General features: G+C 46.8%; 1 protein-coding gene across 2 annotated transcripts in view; it reads right to left on the reverse strand.

Annotated features, from left to right (window-relative positions):
- TMEFF2 (transmembrane protein with EGF like and two follistatin like domains 2) overlaps nt 1-15499 on the reverse strand; it is a 130941-nt gene extending 115442 nt beyond the window's left edge. For both annotated transcript variants that reach the window (XM_082314580.1, XM_082314579.1), the window contains exons 1-4: nt 15321-15499; nt 13786-13895; nt 7548-7677; nt 4708-4734 (exon numbers count right to left, since the gene is read on the reverse strand). In XM_082314580.1, the coding sequence (XP_082170706.1) occupies nt 4708-4734; nt 7548-7677; nt 13786-13895; nt 15321-15498 (445 nt within the window). In that variant the 5' untranslated portion in view covers nt 15499. The remainder of the gene's footprint in view (nt 1-4707; nt 4735-7547; nt 7678-13785; nt 13896-15320) is intronic.
- Nucleotides 15500-16584: the final 1085 nt, after the last annotated feature.

The following is a 16584-nucleotide window of genomic DNA, read 5'->3' on the forward strand; positions in this document are numbered from 1 at the left end:
CAGGAAAGGCAGAGCAGAATTCCAAATCTATCATTAAATCTACATGTTGGCACCTACAAAGAGCTGCAGGACTTCAATTTTTCTGGATAAGACTGAAAGGATAAACCAAAAGGACAAACAAACAAACAAGCCATTCTTATCCTTAAAATACACACGCAAAAAGAAAGAGAGACAGAGAGGGAAAAAAAGACTGTTTGTAAGGTTGTTGATTTCCAGGTGTGTCTCCTAGTGGCAAATTAGGAATAACTTTAAGAACAGTACAATCTCTGATTCTTTCTGGATTACATATGGGTCTGCTGACAAACAGCGTGGTTCAAAAGACACGGCACTGGTTTGGCTCCGAAGTAGCATGTGTTATTGCCAATTCAGCCGCTGAATTGTGATACAACTTCCAGCCTTTGCCCAACTTGGATATTCAGACTCTGCTTCACAGATTTTATTCTCTCCCTCACTGTGAAGAAGTGCCTCACAGTATCAGGGTATATCGCACTGGAGTCCTAATCTTATAATTAGCGCCTCTAGATGCTACTGTAAAATAAATTGTGACGATGATATTGATGAATTATGACTTGTTTTTTTCATTCTGCTTTAGTCTAGATCATAAAGAATTAACATAAAAATCAAACTAGGATAAGGTCTGTGTACCCAGGGGCCCCACACAATTCCCACTGAAGTCAGTAGGACCTGAAGGGAAATTGAAATTGAGGCTGTGAAACTAATTCAATGTAGGTGCTTACGCACTGCCGTGCTGGGGATCACAGAAACACCTAGTGCGATAGTCACCCACAGTAAATCCATTGGACTATGAACGCAAGCCAATCAACAGAGCTAAGAATACAGATAATGCAGGGAGGGGAAAGAAGTGTTCAATGTAAAAAAGAAACCAAGGAGAGACGTTCTTAGCACATTAAGAGCTATAATGAAATACTGCATCTTGAGTTTGTCGCTGTTTGAAGGAAGCTAGGAAACGAGCAAGAATTCATTATGAAGCTGTTCAAGACCAAAACATGAATCATTGGGTTCTAAAAAAACCCGGTTGTCTAGAGAACAGCGTAGATGAAAATGAATGGAATCTCTTTAAATTACTCCCTGTATAAACTCTTTCACATTCATTCTTTCTGCCATTGATTAGTATCTTTCTGGGATATGGGTTTTTAAATAATTCCACACCGTACTCCCAGCTTCTGCAATCAAAACACAGAAACAGCCCTTGATTCTGCATTTTTAGTCTTCATTTACAGGGAAAAATGTCTTCTGCAGTAAGAAACTTGAACACCTACTGTTCTTACCCATTTACTGGATATCCCCAAAAGTGCATGCTGAAAGCTCAGTAATCAAATAAGATTAGGACTCCCCCCTCACTTTACAAATACGGGGACTTTTGTACGCTATTGCTGCATAAAGAAGGATTAAATCACCTCTGGAAAGCCCTCAAGATCATTAAAGTCCTAAGAAGCTGGGACCTCTCTGATCTCAGCATCCCTGACAGTAAAGCAGAAAACCCCAAAACCTAAATAATAAATTGCAAAGATTTCTCTGCAAACCCAGGTAGGAACAGGCAGAAGGGAAACGTGGCAGGCAAAACAGGGCCTCTGGCTATGCTGTTCTGCTCTACCTGATCTTCCTGAGAAAACAAGGCTTGTGTGACCACACGGTGTGTTTGTGTATGTCTGTCCGTTGCACTGACCGCTTTCCAGCAATTTCTGAAGCATCAGCCAGTTGGCATCATTAGGTTTATGGTTGGACTTGATGATCTTAAAGGTCTTTTCCAACCTAAATGATTGTATGATTCTATAATTTCACTTGACAAGAGCTCCACTGAGGGAGAAGCAATACTGAGAGCTGAGCTGCTATCAGTCATGGAGGAAACCACCACAGAGCAAGAAACTTGCTATGTTCCAAGAACCAGAAAAACATGATGTCCTCTACTAGTTTGCACTTTGAGTTAGTTCCCTATTAGGTATGTACCTTAGCAGACCAAAGAAATCCAACCATGAGATACAACTCTGTTGAAAAGCTGGTTCCCTCACCTTACAGCTTCTGGAGCGATACACAAAAACACGAAGGGAACCCATGGGAATAATACGGAGGGGCTCCATTAAGAAGCAACATCCTTTTCTACCGACAAGTGCTGAAAGGCAGAGATTCCTGCTGCTAAGGACAGTCCTCAGCAACCCAGACTGAAGCATCAGCCTTCAAGCAGAAGTCCATTCAACTCTGTCTTTTTAACCAGACTCCTAATCCCTGCCCAGGAGGCATTCCTCAGCCTGCTCATGCCCTCAGCAGCCCCCCAGGGCTCCCAGCCTCGGTATCCCTGGCTAAGGAACCTCCCAAAGAGACCGCAACAGTCCCACAAACCTGAACCTTGCCAGAAAGTCTGCCAGCTCTGAAAAACACAACACAGAGCAAACAGCGATGCCGAAGTGTTGCACTAGCCTGTGTCCCGCCAGCACTCGGACAGCAAGAAGGAACTGGGCAAATCAGCAAGAGAATGCTAAGGGCTCCCAGCAACCGAGATATCTCACTGCAGACATACCCAGCACCTCTGACACCTACAGCATCCAGCACAGCACCAATTCTGCTGATTTAGGCAGAGGTATGGCCAGCTGGGAGGGTCCCTATGGCTGTAGTTTTGCAAAAAAATTGTGCTGCATTGGTTAACAGTTTGCTAACCAAGACTGCCTGAAGAAGCGTAAGAAAGGAAAACTTTCATAAAAACAGGGAGCACACAAGATTGCCTAAGACCTCAAGCTTCTCATAGAAAAACATCCCACTCATGATTGTTGAAGTGGATTTTACAAGACTTACTGTGATGACATCCAAAATTTATTACAGCTTTTACAACAAGACCATGTCTAGTAAAGAGTGATGTAGTGACAACATTTACTTGGCTGGATTTAGCTTCTTAAGGCACATAAATATACTTTTGTACTTTAAGAACAGCCGTAGCTGCCTCCTAAATCTTGAATAATACAAGGCAGCTTTGTAGACCTTTAAACACATGCACCAACTTGGTTCTGTCACCTTCACAAATCTGCTTCCTTACTATCTGCCCAGTCAGTCCCCAAGGCCCTGTTCTGCTCATCTTTTGTCAACCTCAGCTTTTAAAATGAAACTGCTTGAAAATCATGCTTTTAAATTCTGATGCTTTTTCAGTATGGAATTCATTACTTTTAGAAAGTGGCCAGGTTTGTTTCCCCATCTCTCCCAGTTATAAAACAAACTGGAAATCTGATCTGTTTTCCTTGGTACACACATGATGAATTTTGCATGACTTTTTAAATTCGAAAACTGATTTATTGACCATATATGTGAAAACCCTATCATAAATATAAATTGTAGATTTCTGTTAAGCACTGAATAAGGAATTTCTTTGATCTAACAGTTTAAAAAGACAATTTAAAAAAGATAGAGTAAAATAAGAATAGCTGGACAAAAATTTTGAAAACGAATAGCAATATTTTAGGTTGTGGTTTTTTGGGAGCCAGATTTGAAGCATCTTAAAGTGTCCTGATTTCCAGAAAACAGCCTGAGTCCAATATCAGAAAATTAGGTCCCTTGCAAATGCCTTATGCTCATGTTGTTCACCACTTCATAGGTAAAAATAACACTTTAGCTACACATTGTGCTCTTTAATATACTGGTTACCAAAACTACACGAGGACCAGGTGATATTTTGCCAAATAACGGGACTGTATTTGAAAAACCTGAATCCCAGCCAGGACCAGCCATAAAACTGGGTAAGGGCCCAGACCTGCTGTCTGTGTCTTATGCAGAAAGCTGGCTCAGCTCCTGGTGGCTGCCCCAGCCGGAGGCGCCCAGCAGCATCCCAGCCTGATGTTGACCTTGCTCTTCCTCTGCCATGGGGCTCCTAAAGCTTTCTGCGGGGGTTTGGGCAGAAATTAGGGTAACTCTTAAGGACAATCTTCCATAGCCACCCAAACTAGCCCTGACCCTCTCAGCCTCCAGAGAAGCCCGATCCACCAGCCCCACTATGCAAGTAGTTCCCGAAAGTCATGTTCCCTGCCCCGAGGCAGGGCACTACCCAGACCCAACACTTATACTTCCAAGAAGGATCAGTCACAAACCCTAGGACCATTGTTAAACAAGCAAATCCATAAATGACTGCACGGAAGGAAATAAAGAAAAAAAACCCCAACTTAAATGCAAGTTTGCCTACATTTTACAGCATCTCCTGTATGCAGCAAAGGGTTTGGACTATTTCCATGTTCATTTTTGCTGCTGCTGTTCTTATAAAAACACATTGTTCTTTCCCTGTGACATGTCTTCATATCTTTGAAAGAATGCTTTCTGTTACCACAAAATATTTGGCTTGAATCCTCCAGTGAGGAGGAGCCAAGGGTTTGGATCATGTTTTAAAAACAAAAGAAATCTTATTCTAAACATAAAACAAATGAGTGCAACTGTAACAGTAGATGGAGATAGAGCTCCTAGCACAACCTATGAATAATTCCAAGTCCTATTAGAAGTAACACAGCTTTCTGAATTTCCCTAGAAAACAGCATGTCATTATTAGGTTCCAGCTTGACTAAAATGCAAAATGTCACTTTTTTCAGAGAAAAAGCTAACCGAAAGACAATATGCAGTGTAACAACTAAACTGCAAAGCATATCCACTTACAATCTGAAATTGTAAAAGACAATGCATGTACACATAAGCACAGAGATATTAAAAGATGGCTCTTACCTCCGTCCCCAGATCCTGAGCCAGCATCTGAGAAAAGAACAGAAAGAAATTTATATTCATGTGCTACAGTATGTCCTGTAAGCATGCAAAGCAAGACTGTTCAGTTAAGTGTATTACAGTGTACCTTACGTTTGATGTCATCCCTGGGTAAATTATAGAGATCTAATCTGAACGTAGTTCACTCAACCCATCTTTCTCATGGCTCAACTCTTTTTCTTTAAAGTCTCTATATCAGACTAAAGTAACGTAAGCCCTGGAGTGCTGTAACGTCCTCATAAGTCTCTGCCTTGTTTTGTTGTACTGAGACTGATAAAGCTTTGTTCCCAACAGTTGTGCAAAGTTACTTCACTTGGCCACTGCTAAACACTCACCATCAAAGAGAATTTTTTTAAACCCAGTTGTTTGAGGCCAGATCAATTGTAAATTCATGTTATTACCTTTACAAAACAGTGACATCTCATCAGATCATAACTAGTTGGAATAAACCATTGAAATTATTATTATTCAAAGTCTTTAGATAAATGATTAAAATGCCATTTTTCTTGAGGTTGTAGCTGTGTTTCAAAATTGAGTGCTTTATCTTCATTTTTCCTCTGCTCAATGTTTTGTTGGCTGGGATGATGAGAGTCACAAATTTAGAAAGTGCAACATCACGAAATTGCCAAGCCTGGAGCTTCATTACAAAACTTTCTAAGCAAGGCAAGGCACAGAAATGCACACATGTGTAGGGTTACCAAAAATAATCCAAAAGAGGAGTTTCTTTTTCAGGGAGGGGAGGGAGGTTGTCATCCCATCCTCCCCCTCAGTGGAGGGCTTATCCATTTATCAGCATCAAGATTAACAGAAAGAGTTTGGAAAGGCTGCTTTGGGATCCAATCACCCTATGAACCGTTAGATCTAATTTACTGACAGCAAGGTCTAGTGGATCTGAACTGGCTTGTACATGCCATCATTGCTCAAAGTTAAAAAAAGGAATACTTTTATTTAAATAAACCTGTCACAAGAATGGCTTAAAATGGTAGATTTACATAGCAAGACTGCATAGGACAGATGCGAAAGGGGGCTGGAAAAGAGAATAGAAAATGATAGTGTTTTCCCAGTGACTATCTCCTGCATTTTCCTGATCTGGTCTTCTGTCCTGATGCTCTTTCCCAAATGAGCTACTGAGGACAGAAAGGTGTCTTCATTACAATGCCCTCATGGCTCTGGGAAGCACTGCTTTCCAGGTGTGCCAGGTCTCCCCAGCACAGAGAAAGAAATGAACACCTGCTATCACCTGCCTCCTGCAACGAACTACCATATTCTCTGGCTCTTTGGAGGAAAAGGACCTCATGTCTCTCCTCCTGCCCCTACCCTTTGATGCCCAGACCCCTCCCAGTCATGGCCAGGAGGGCTGATCGCTGCTGGACCTCCCAGCAGCCCAGGTCTCTGCTGGGGGTCCTGCACACCCTCTCTCTGCCCCATCCCACAGGGAAACCCTGAGGTACACAACTGCTCCCTTCTCTGCTGAGCCTCCTCCTGAGAGAAGGAAAAAGAGGCCAAATGATCAAGACTTCAGGAAACCCCCCCTTTTTTTTTCCTTCTCTGTTTCTGAAATCCACAATGTTTCTCAGACAGAATGCTTCCAACATGGCCATTGCCAGTAGGCAACCAAGTTTAAGAAAAGATGTAGCAATGCACTAAAATTATTCCTTTAATAAAAAAGTTTGAACCAAAAAACACCAGTTGCTGTGCTGAGAGAATTTACTAAGTTGAACAAATCCTATGCCACAATAGGCTTTGTCAGCCTGAGCTCCGTTTAATACCAATTTATAGACAAAAAAATTGCAGCATATGTTTTTTTTCTCTTGAAAATTGTCAGGTAACAGCTTCAGAGAATAACAACATTTCCAGGGAAAGAAGTTTATTTTCTCTCAGGTGTACGAAACACAAAATTACGGCACTGCAGAAAGTTTGTCTAATGCACTTTTTATTGACTCCTCCATCTTCAGCCAAGCAAAAATTCTGCTTTAAGTTTAAAGAACTCTTTCAAGAACAAAGACTTACTCCTGCTCTTTTCAAGTTAACTTCACTGCCCACCTCTAACAGATACTGAGCACAAAAGAAAAACATCAAGAACTCAGTTTTCCTGACTGATTTTGCTCATTCAGCTTTCCAGCTGTTTCATAAAAGCAGAGACACAAATCGCTCACGATGCTCAGAGTTAAGCAAAGATGTCGCAAATGCCAGTCAGTTTTCACATACGCTCTTCAATGAATTCTTCCAACAAGTCCAGAAAAAACCCCTGTTGCACAAACTTGTTTGTTAAGTGTGTTTTGGGCCAAAACTTCAGCTGGTGTAAACTGGCAGGACTCATTACAACCTGTGGTCTGTTGAATCATACCAGCTGGGAATCTGGTCCTACATGCATGAGGAAAAACCTAAGAAACTGGATTGCAGGCAATAATGCTCCAGTTCTATCTCTCCAGATTATGGAGAGGTTTGTGGTAATCCAGATGCCCATTTATCAGACATCTGCTCATTTAATCTGCTTCCAGTTACTTGTCGTAACAGCTCAGAAGTGTACGCAGTGCTCAGGATGATCAGGAAAAAAAGAAATCAACTTCTGTGCTGCGCTCTTCAAAACAGTGTCAAGGGTATACCGTATCATAGACCGTGAGCCTATACTAAGTTAGTTATTTAAAAGGGAAGGATGGCAGCAACTCCTCGTGCCTAAGACTGCAAAGATTTAACCCGTAATTAATTCAAAGCAGGGATTCACATGGCTTTTGCCATCCACAGGTTATTTCATTCAGGGGCATGGCAAGGTCTGCAGGCAGCCTGAAGTGCGTTATACGTACCAGTCGCACACGATCCTTCGGACACCAGGAGTATTTCGCTCTGCTGCTTGCAGGCAGCCTGTTTCAAGTAGCATTCGTTCTGGTAGGTGTCGCCGTTGGAGCCGCACACGGGCACGTAGTCATTGTTACACTGATGGGAACGGACAGAGAGCAGCAGCATTAGTCACACAAGCAGGGTGGCACAGCATCCATGTGGGTGCCCCCTCCACCCCCTTTCGGTATTAAAACCCTGCGAAAACAACAGAGGGAGAGACACTGACCCTCCTCCACCCTTACAGCTACCAGGGGAGAGAGAGGGGGGATTTTTAAAAAGACAAAAGGCAGAGGAGCATAAACCAGACTTGAACAGGTATTAGGGAAAAGATAATCCGAATGGGCAAAGTGTTCAGTAAGTGCCCCCAGAGAGGCCTCTTCCTGCGAGAACGAGGTGGGGGCATTCCTGGGGAAGGAATATGGGCAAGGCAAACGGCTCCTCGCATCTGCAATAGCGGCTCATGTGTTTCCATTGGATGGCTGCAGACAAATTGTAACGAACAGGCTCGCTTTTCTCCTCCTCCTGCACATACACACCCTCGCTGCTACAGAGACAGTCGTTTGATACACGGAACTGTCCGCCTGTGTGTGTATAACTCTCTATTTAAGTACTTAGCTATAATTAGGACTGATTGGACAAAGGAAAATTATTTCTGAGAGACCTATAATCAAAACCTATCCCTCTTTCTGCAGAGACATTTCGGTTCCCGGTGAGCTGCAGCCAGGATGCTCTGCTAAGGTCCAAGCTCTCCCCACGGCAGCCAGCGGGCAGGAGCGGCAGCACTGCAGCGACCTCAGCCAGCACGCCGAAGAGCGCAGAAGTTACTCACACCATGCACCCCTCCTTCGGCTCAAACTCCTGCTCAGCTCTGCAAACTACCTGCTTTGTTCCCTCTACCGCTGAAAGACAGCTTTGCCCTCTCTCGTTCATTTTAATAAAAATAATTCCATTTTATATTGAAAATTGGGCAACCTACTGGGTGCAGTTCTCATAAGATAATCACACTCTGAGGCTTAGAAATACTTGGATGTACCCTGTACATGGTAATTATACCAGGGATATGATTATCTCATGATTATCGTACTCCTGGTATGCCTCATTGTTTAATTATAACAAATGGAATGATCACAATTATTATTTACAAATGCTCACCTCTGCTTAAATCCAATTAAAAATTAAAAAGAAATCATACTTCCTATTTAGCTGTATTATGCCACAAAGTGTCTGAGGTGTGTTTGTCAGGCACAATGTAAAACGCAGAACTGAAATTCCAAGGATATAAACATCAAACATGCTTCAAAGTTAATGACTACAGAAGTGATTAACACAAACAATTGCATAGATTGCATTAATTGCAGGCCTCTACACAGAGCAGCTGCCAAGAAATTATTCATAGTTGGTCAGAGTGACATTTTGATTGGGCCAAATCAAATGACATTTTCCTTATGCATTGTATTTTCTTAAATCTTCCCAAGCTGCTATCCACCCCCCGCGCTCTTTTCCCTTGGAACAAGAAAGAAAACCAGCAGCCACGACAGTAGAAATCCTCTCCTTCCACTCCTAACAAAGGGGTCCTCCATACAGAGATTTTAAACAGTTGATTAAAAAGTGTTTCTACACTGTTTTCACCATTATGTTCCAAACCTCAGTAATGTTTCAAGCAGAAAATGCCAACTTCATCCAGAAGCTCAACAGCATTTGCTGGAGGCTGATCTGGAATACTTAACCAGGACAATTAACACGATGCAATTTTTTTAAAGCATGAAGGATCAAATCATGCTTGCTTTAGACATACTATCTGCTTGTCACCCATGGGACTTTTTGCCAGAGCAATCTGTGCAGAATTTGGCCCACAGTATCTCAACAGGCTCTGTTACACGTAGAAACAATGTTGGATCCTGTTCTCAAGAAATACAGTGGCAAACTCTCTGCTGGTTTCGCCCAGAGCAAGAGACGATCTTTTACACTGATTCAGCTGTAAATCCAAAAGGCCAGACAGCCCTACATTAACAGCATCGAGAGTGAAATCCTGATCCACAGAAACGAGTGACAGAGCTGCTATGAGCTAGGCTGGAGCTTCTTCCAAAGCTTGGCAATTTTAAAATGCATTTGAGAGACACCAAGGCTTCAGGAAGGATTAACCCTCCTGGCAGAAGTTTCCCCATCTCTCCTGTGGCTCCTGCCACACTCAAGCTTGGCTTTGGCCAGCGACGGTAGCGGGTACTCCATGATAAGCACAGGTGATGCAGCCTTTTCTTTCTCAAACTGTGCTGGTCAAAGATGTATTTCTTCATCTGCTGCTCACTCTTCCCACCACTGCCTTTGGACAACTAGTATTTGGATGGAAAAGGCAGGAGCCACAAGGAACAAAAGAAGTGATATCTTCCAGATGGATCCTGCCTTGGCTTTGAGCTGGGATGGCTCTGAAAGCCACCAGAAAACCGTAGTGGAAGTTACCCAGGAAAGAAAACAAGACCACTGATGAGAGGGCTGTGATGTTAGTCACCAGGTTACTCCTAACCTGCTAGAGCTAGACTCTTGTACTTGACTGTGCTGAATCCACTACTCGCAGCTCTTAACTGTCATAAAACACTTCTTGCTAGTACTGGAGAATATTAGACATTGACTGTCGGTCTCCTCAGTCTAGTGACACATTTTTGGCATTAGTTTAGGGCTCAACAGATCAAGCCCTAGATGTGAGAATGATTCTGCATCCCTCATGTAAGGACTGATCAAGCACTCGGGGAAATCCACGTCAAAATTGCCACTAAATCCAGCAGCATAGTGCCATACTGTCCACTTCTCTCTTATACATGCATGTTTTTAAAATACAGCTGTAGAGCAGGGAAACAGACGGATCCAATTCAGCCAAGTATCAGTCAAGGGCTGCCTTCCTCAGCACTAGCAGACTCGAGTGCCCACTAGCACCACCAGGGACAAACCAGCTTTGCAAGCGTTGGGGTCAGCGCTGGGTGCTGAAAGCATAAGGGTTTTTTTTTTTTCCCCCTAAAGAAAATGATAACTGGTGTAACTCCTCCTCCTGGTAACACTGTTAAAAGTTTGACCTCCTACTCTCATGGATTAACTATTCCCAAAATGCCACCTACATCTTGAACCAAGTAGCATGAAAATACATTCTGGAAATATAATATAAAGCCACAAGTTGGCCAGGTGATGTTCCAGTTCCACAAACACTGAAGCATGTGAGGGATTCAACATGCGTGAAAACAGGAATCCTTCCTCACATAAAAAACAGTGAATGTCCACAGTCTCGGTGACTAAAGAGAAGAGACATGCAACATTGATGGAAAAACCCTGGTATATTTTTGGATACGTTTGTGAAATCTAAGAGGTAAGAGAAGCCAGGCTGTCAGACCTACAGCTTTGGGCAGACTGGGGCACAGACCCCAGGGAGCCATGTCTGCAACCACACGCCTGCTGGCACAGCTCTGCGCCTTCTGGTGGACCTGTTGAGTTTGCTCTGTGCAGGGAGGGAAGGGGTGGTGGTTTCCCCCATACTCAGCCCCGCGGCTGGAGCCAGCACTGGCCCAGTGCCTTCCCTCCCTGTCGGCACCAAGGTCTGGGCTTGCCTTGAGCAGGGGACAGGTCTGCATTTACTGATCAGAGTGGGACATGGTGTTTTCCAATGCAATACGTGTCTCATCGTGAGGAGTCGGTGAACGGGCCATCATTCTGCAGTAGAGTACAACAAGAGAGCCGACCAATATGAATCCCTTTCTTAGCACATGCTTGCTAGCTCTCCAAGGATGGAAGCCTAACTCAGGTGTTCCAGAGCAGTCTGATCATATTCACCCTTTCAAATAAAAATAAATTAATTTTAACTCCACTTGGACAGACATGACGCACCTGTGATTCTGGTTTGAAAAAACCCAAACCAAGATTGCAGCAGCCTTGCTTCCCACTTCTGCCTCCCCCCAGCCCCTCAAGACACAGGCTGGCCAGCCCAGGACTTTTCAACAGTACGGAGGCAAAATTAGCTTTCCATCCTTGTCTATTCTCTCAAGCTGCAGTTAAAGCCCCTGGCAAATTGTGGAGAAAACATAAAAAGTAATTATAGTGATGAGGAGTCTGCTATTGATTTGCTCACTATCACCCCAGAGAGCTGTCACCAAAACGGGGGACCTGAATTCTGACGGAGGACTTGTGACATAAATTACCTGGCCAGCTCTGCCTTACTTAGCCAGCCTCAGACACCTCACTAGAAATTAATTTTCTACTCTGGTGGCATATCTTTTTGGCTTGTCACATTGTCCACTGATGTTACAAGAGAAGCTAACATCCCCCCAAGCTCTGCCTGTATCAAAGCGGACGCGTTTGACTACAGAAGCCCCTGGCACCGCACCGCCCTTCGCAGTGTTGGCACAGGATCAGCCACAGGTAATTTGCCCTCCAAGGTCACAGTCAGCCCTGCGGCTCCACAGAGGGCCCAAATCAAGAGAAAGAGCTCCAAGTGTTTACAAGGCCTGATCCAAAGGCCACTGAAACCAAAGATTACTGCCCATTTCAACCCATTTACTAGTCATCAGGCCCACAACTGCCCAACTCATTCTTTTGATCTCATTTACATATTCATATACCAATTATCTGATTTCCTTAAATCTGTTTCAACTACCCCCTACAGAACTGCTCAATTCAGCGTATATACAGCGTTCACCTCTCAAAGAGGAGACAACAGAGCCCAGAGAGGTTTACTTAGCTTCATTCACCCTCAATCACCAGGGACCAGCATCCTGCCTGGGGAAAACAGCACTCCCAATGCCTTCTTCCCTGCCAATAGCAACTTCTGAGTTTGCTCCTTCTAGACTATGAGTCCACTGCTTTATGGCAAATAGCAACACCAAACTGGAACCAAAGACAAGACCCAAGCACTCTCTGTGGCTGCTCTAAGTTGCCAATGCTCATGGCACAACATCTGCCCTAGCTTACCACCAGGCAACAGGACAAGTCACAGACATTTCACTGCATTACAGATTTTTCTTAGAAAGAAAAAACAGACCAACCCTTAAATCACTGCACATGCTGAGCCAAGGCAAATGCTCAAAAGAGCATTCTCACATGGAATTTCTGATTGCGTGCAAACTAGAAATGGAATAAAAGACCCCACCATGGTCAATATGAATTCTCTCCCAACATGGGAAACACAAGCACTTCAGCAAACAACTGTCTTGTTCTTATTACAGAAAATTCCTTCTTTGTTTTAAATGAAGGAATTTATCACTTGGGTTTTTTCTCCGAAGACACATTTGGCTCTAGAAATATAAACGATACTTGTCACGCTTCAAAGCGAATACTCTATCAAAGCTCAATAATAAATTAATCATTACAGATGTGCACGATCTTGAACTGTGCACTATTTGGCCTGCTCTACTATAAACACCCAAATCAGCATTACAAGTTCCACAACTTCACAGATCCACATTAAAAAGCAAGAAACCACAGGGGCATAAACGTACATACAACACATGCTGGTACATGCTTAAAGCTCCTTTAATTTGTTCAGTATTTATTCAGGTCATTATGTAAAACACAGCTGTTTTGTGAATTGGCTAAAACATATTAAATGGAATCTTTCATAATGAAATCGTCTGACTTTGAGAATGCCTGAGGTTTAGATGTAGCTGCAAGAGGGAGAGAGAAGAAATAGAAGGAAAAACCCCTACTACTCAGTAATACCCCCCCTTAAAGCTATATAAAACCTAAAGGAAGTTCATGATTTTGGAACAGAGGGATTGCTCCTTAATCTGATCAGCTGGGCAGATAAACAGGCAGAAGCATTGTCACTATGCAGCCCTTCCTGAAAATATTGCATAAGCACATTACAGATCCATTTCTTTAACTAGATCAGAACTCTGAATACAATAAGCCATGATCTGTATCAGAAATGAATTTAGAAAGGACTCTAAATCCTTGTTAAAAGGGCAGAGACAAAAAATCAGAAATGCACAACCTGAAACTGCAGACCCGAAGGGACATTTAAAGCCACAGCATCTGCATTTTCCCAGATAAACTTAGGTCTTCTTGACACCAGTTGGTTCTCCTGCCAGCTTTTATACATGCTGCCAGGTTTTCCCTCTAACTTCTCTGCACGTAGAGAAATAAATTGCCAAGTGATAGGTTATAAAGGAAGATCCTTGATTTGTACTCTCATTAGTGAATTAGAGAATGAAATATCAATCTTCTTACCTTGAACTGACAGACACAAGTCACACTGTCTCCAATCCTTAAACACTCCCCATCAAATTTACAGGTATTGGTGTCGCAGAGAAAGAGATCATTTTCTCTGTCATCGTAACCTCGAATGTAAAAAGTAAAAAAAAAAAAAAAGTCAGCTTTAGTCTAGCAAGAGAAACAATATGGGATGATTGCATTTTAATGCTCACAGCACAATAACCTTGTTGATGAAATGACAGAGTCCAGATTTTCTTTTGTCCTCCCCTGTCCTCAGTTTTCCACTTTCTCTCTTGTTTCTCTCTCGGTCTTTCTCTTAGTCCTTATTCCCCACTACCTCACACACTTTTTTTCTATTTCGCAGCCTCCGTTTCCTTAAAAGTCACCCTGTAATTATGCTATTTCATGGCTCTGGGTTGGAAATGTCATCAACTTATCCCCATCCGATCACAAATCTGTTGGACAAAAGTCCAAATTGGAATTTCTCCAGCCCATGATGCAACAAAGCTCCTAATAATAAAGACAAACAGGCTGTGTGTTTTCCGTGATGGTCTGCCTGATCCCAATGAAGATTGATCACCTCTAAGTTAACAGGAGAAGTGCCAGGTTCCCCACAAGCTGCTGAGTGAACCTAGCTCTTTGCCTTCATTTTCTCCAGGAAAAACTAACAGATCTGACTGAAGATTCAGTTCACGAATACAAGCATGAATTTCAGATTTCGCTAGCTGACTTCCCACTCTAACAGCGTGCAGCAAGGTATTAAACAAAACAGCTATATCAGACTCCAAACCCATTAAGATCTAAATCCATCGATTTTTTTAAAAACATCCTAGCGCTCTTAACCATCTCGCTACACATTTAAAATGAGGAGCTTACAGTGGAAATTCCCCTCCCAATCTAACATATTATGTACGATGCACACATTACCCAAAATAACGTTCTTTCCCTTAGAAGACTATTACAGTCTAATTTCAGAACTACTTTACGTATCGGAGAAGGACCAGCTGCCGACCTACATAGGAAACTCATTATAAAGGTCAGCCCGACTTTAAGGAACTGGCACCGGGTTCCCGGTGTCGCGGCGTCCCTACCCCGATTCGCTCTCAATTCGGTGCGCACGGAACCAGCCGCCCGCAGGATGCGCACACACGGGCCGTCTCCCCGCTCCCCCTCTCCCGCAGCCACCGCCGAGCCGAGCCGCCCCGCTGAAGCGCGGAGTTGCGCTCCGGCGGGTCCGGGGAGCCCTGCCGCGGGGAGCCGCCCGCAGCCGCGGCGCTGCGCACCGGCGGAGGGCGCGGCCGCCGCGCCCGGCCCCGCGAAGCGGGGGGCAGCGGGGCGCCCGGGGGCTGCGGCCGCGCCGGGAACGGCGGCGAGCCCCGACGCCCGGGACTTTCTGCCTTCCTCTATTCCCGTGTATTCGGCGGGACGCGGCATCGCCCTCTGAAGTTGCCTCCCCCGGGCTCGCCCGCGCAACTTTGAGCGCCCGGCGGGGCACGGCGGGGCTGCCAGGGCGCTCGGCGGGGCCGGGCGCGGGCTGCTCCGGTGCTTACCGGAGCAGTTCCAGCCGGTGGGCGTCTGGCAGTCGCTTAAGGAGGTAGGGAAGGCCGCCAGCTTGTCGGGGCGGGCGAGGACGAGCAGCACGGCGGGCAGCAGCAGCCAGCAGCAGCAGTCGCAGAGCGTCCAGCCGCCGCCGCACTGCCGGGGCGGGGAGGGCTCCCAGGGCACCATGACTTCCTAACTCAACTCTCCGGCGGCGGCGGCAGCGTGCCCCCCGGGCGGCGCGGCGGGCGGCAGGGACGGGCGGCGGGGCCGCTGGGCATCCCGGGGCCCCGGCCGGCGGCGGCAGCGGGTCAGCGAGCGGCGGCCGAGCGCGGGCGCGACGCTGGGGCGAGCGCCGGAGCCCGGCGGGGCGGCGCGGGGGTGCGGGCGGCGGCGGGGCGGGGAGCGGCTGCCATAGGGGCCGGGCGGCGGGGAGCGGGGGGAGGGCGCGGAGGGGCCGCCGCCGCGCAGCCGCCGCCGCCGCCGCCTGCCCCGCTCTGCCGCCCGCATCCCTCTGCGCGGGGGAAGCAGCAGGTCCCGGCCCGCCGCGTCACGTGCCGCCGCCGCGCCGCCCCCATTGGCCGAGCGGGATGCGGGGCCCGGCGGGCGGGGCCGGCGGGGCCGCTGCGCCCCGCGGCAGCGCCCGGGGCAGGGCCGGGCCGGGCCGCGCCGCCGCCGGGCGGGGTAGGAGGAGCGGGGGCCGGGGCGCCGCGCCCGCCATCCCCGGGCCCGGGGCGACCCCCGCCCCACCGCTGGCTGCGGGGATGCGGGCACCCCCGACGGGGCGGGGGCCGGGCAGCGCCGCGCCGCGCCGCTCCCTGCGCGCCCGTACGTGTGGGCGCCCATACGTGTGGGCGCATCGGCCCCGGCCGGCGCGGAGCCGCAGGTGGCAGGCTCACCTGGGCGGGCGGGCATGCATGCACGTACGTGACCCCCCCACGGCGCACACACGCGCCCCGGCGCTGCCGAAGTTGCTGGCCGCGCACCCGGGTGCCGGTATTTAATCACGCGCGGATGCGACGTTAGGAAAATAAAACGCCGTCACGGCCGGTGGGGTCTAGAGCGGGCACACGGCCGCCGAGGTGACGAGGGGAAGGAACGAGCACGGCGGGGGGGAGAAGAGGGAGAGGGAGATCCTGCCCAGCCTCGGCAGGCAGCGGCCAAGGGCTCGCCGGGCTGCAGCACCATCCCCGCGACGGAGCCGGAGGAAAAATGCACCATCACGGCGGCGCGGAGGGCTGCTCTGCCCCCCAACGCCGAACGCACGCTCGGAGA

This window comes from Platalea leucorodia (assembly GCF_965183815.1).
Source record: "Platalea leucorodia genome assembly, chromosome: 5".
Taxonomy (NCBI): domain Eukaryota; kingdom Metazoa; phylum Chordata; class Aves; order Pelecaniformes; family Threskiornithidae; genus Platalea; species Platalea leucorodia.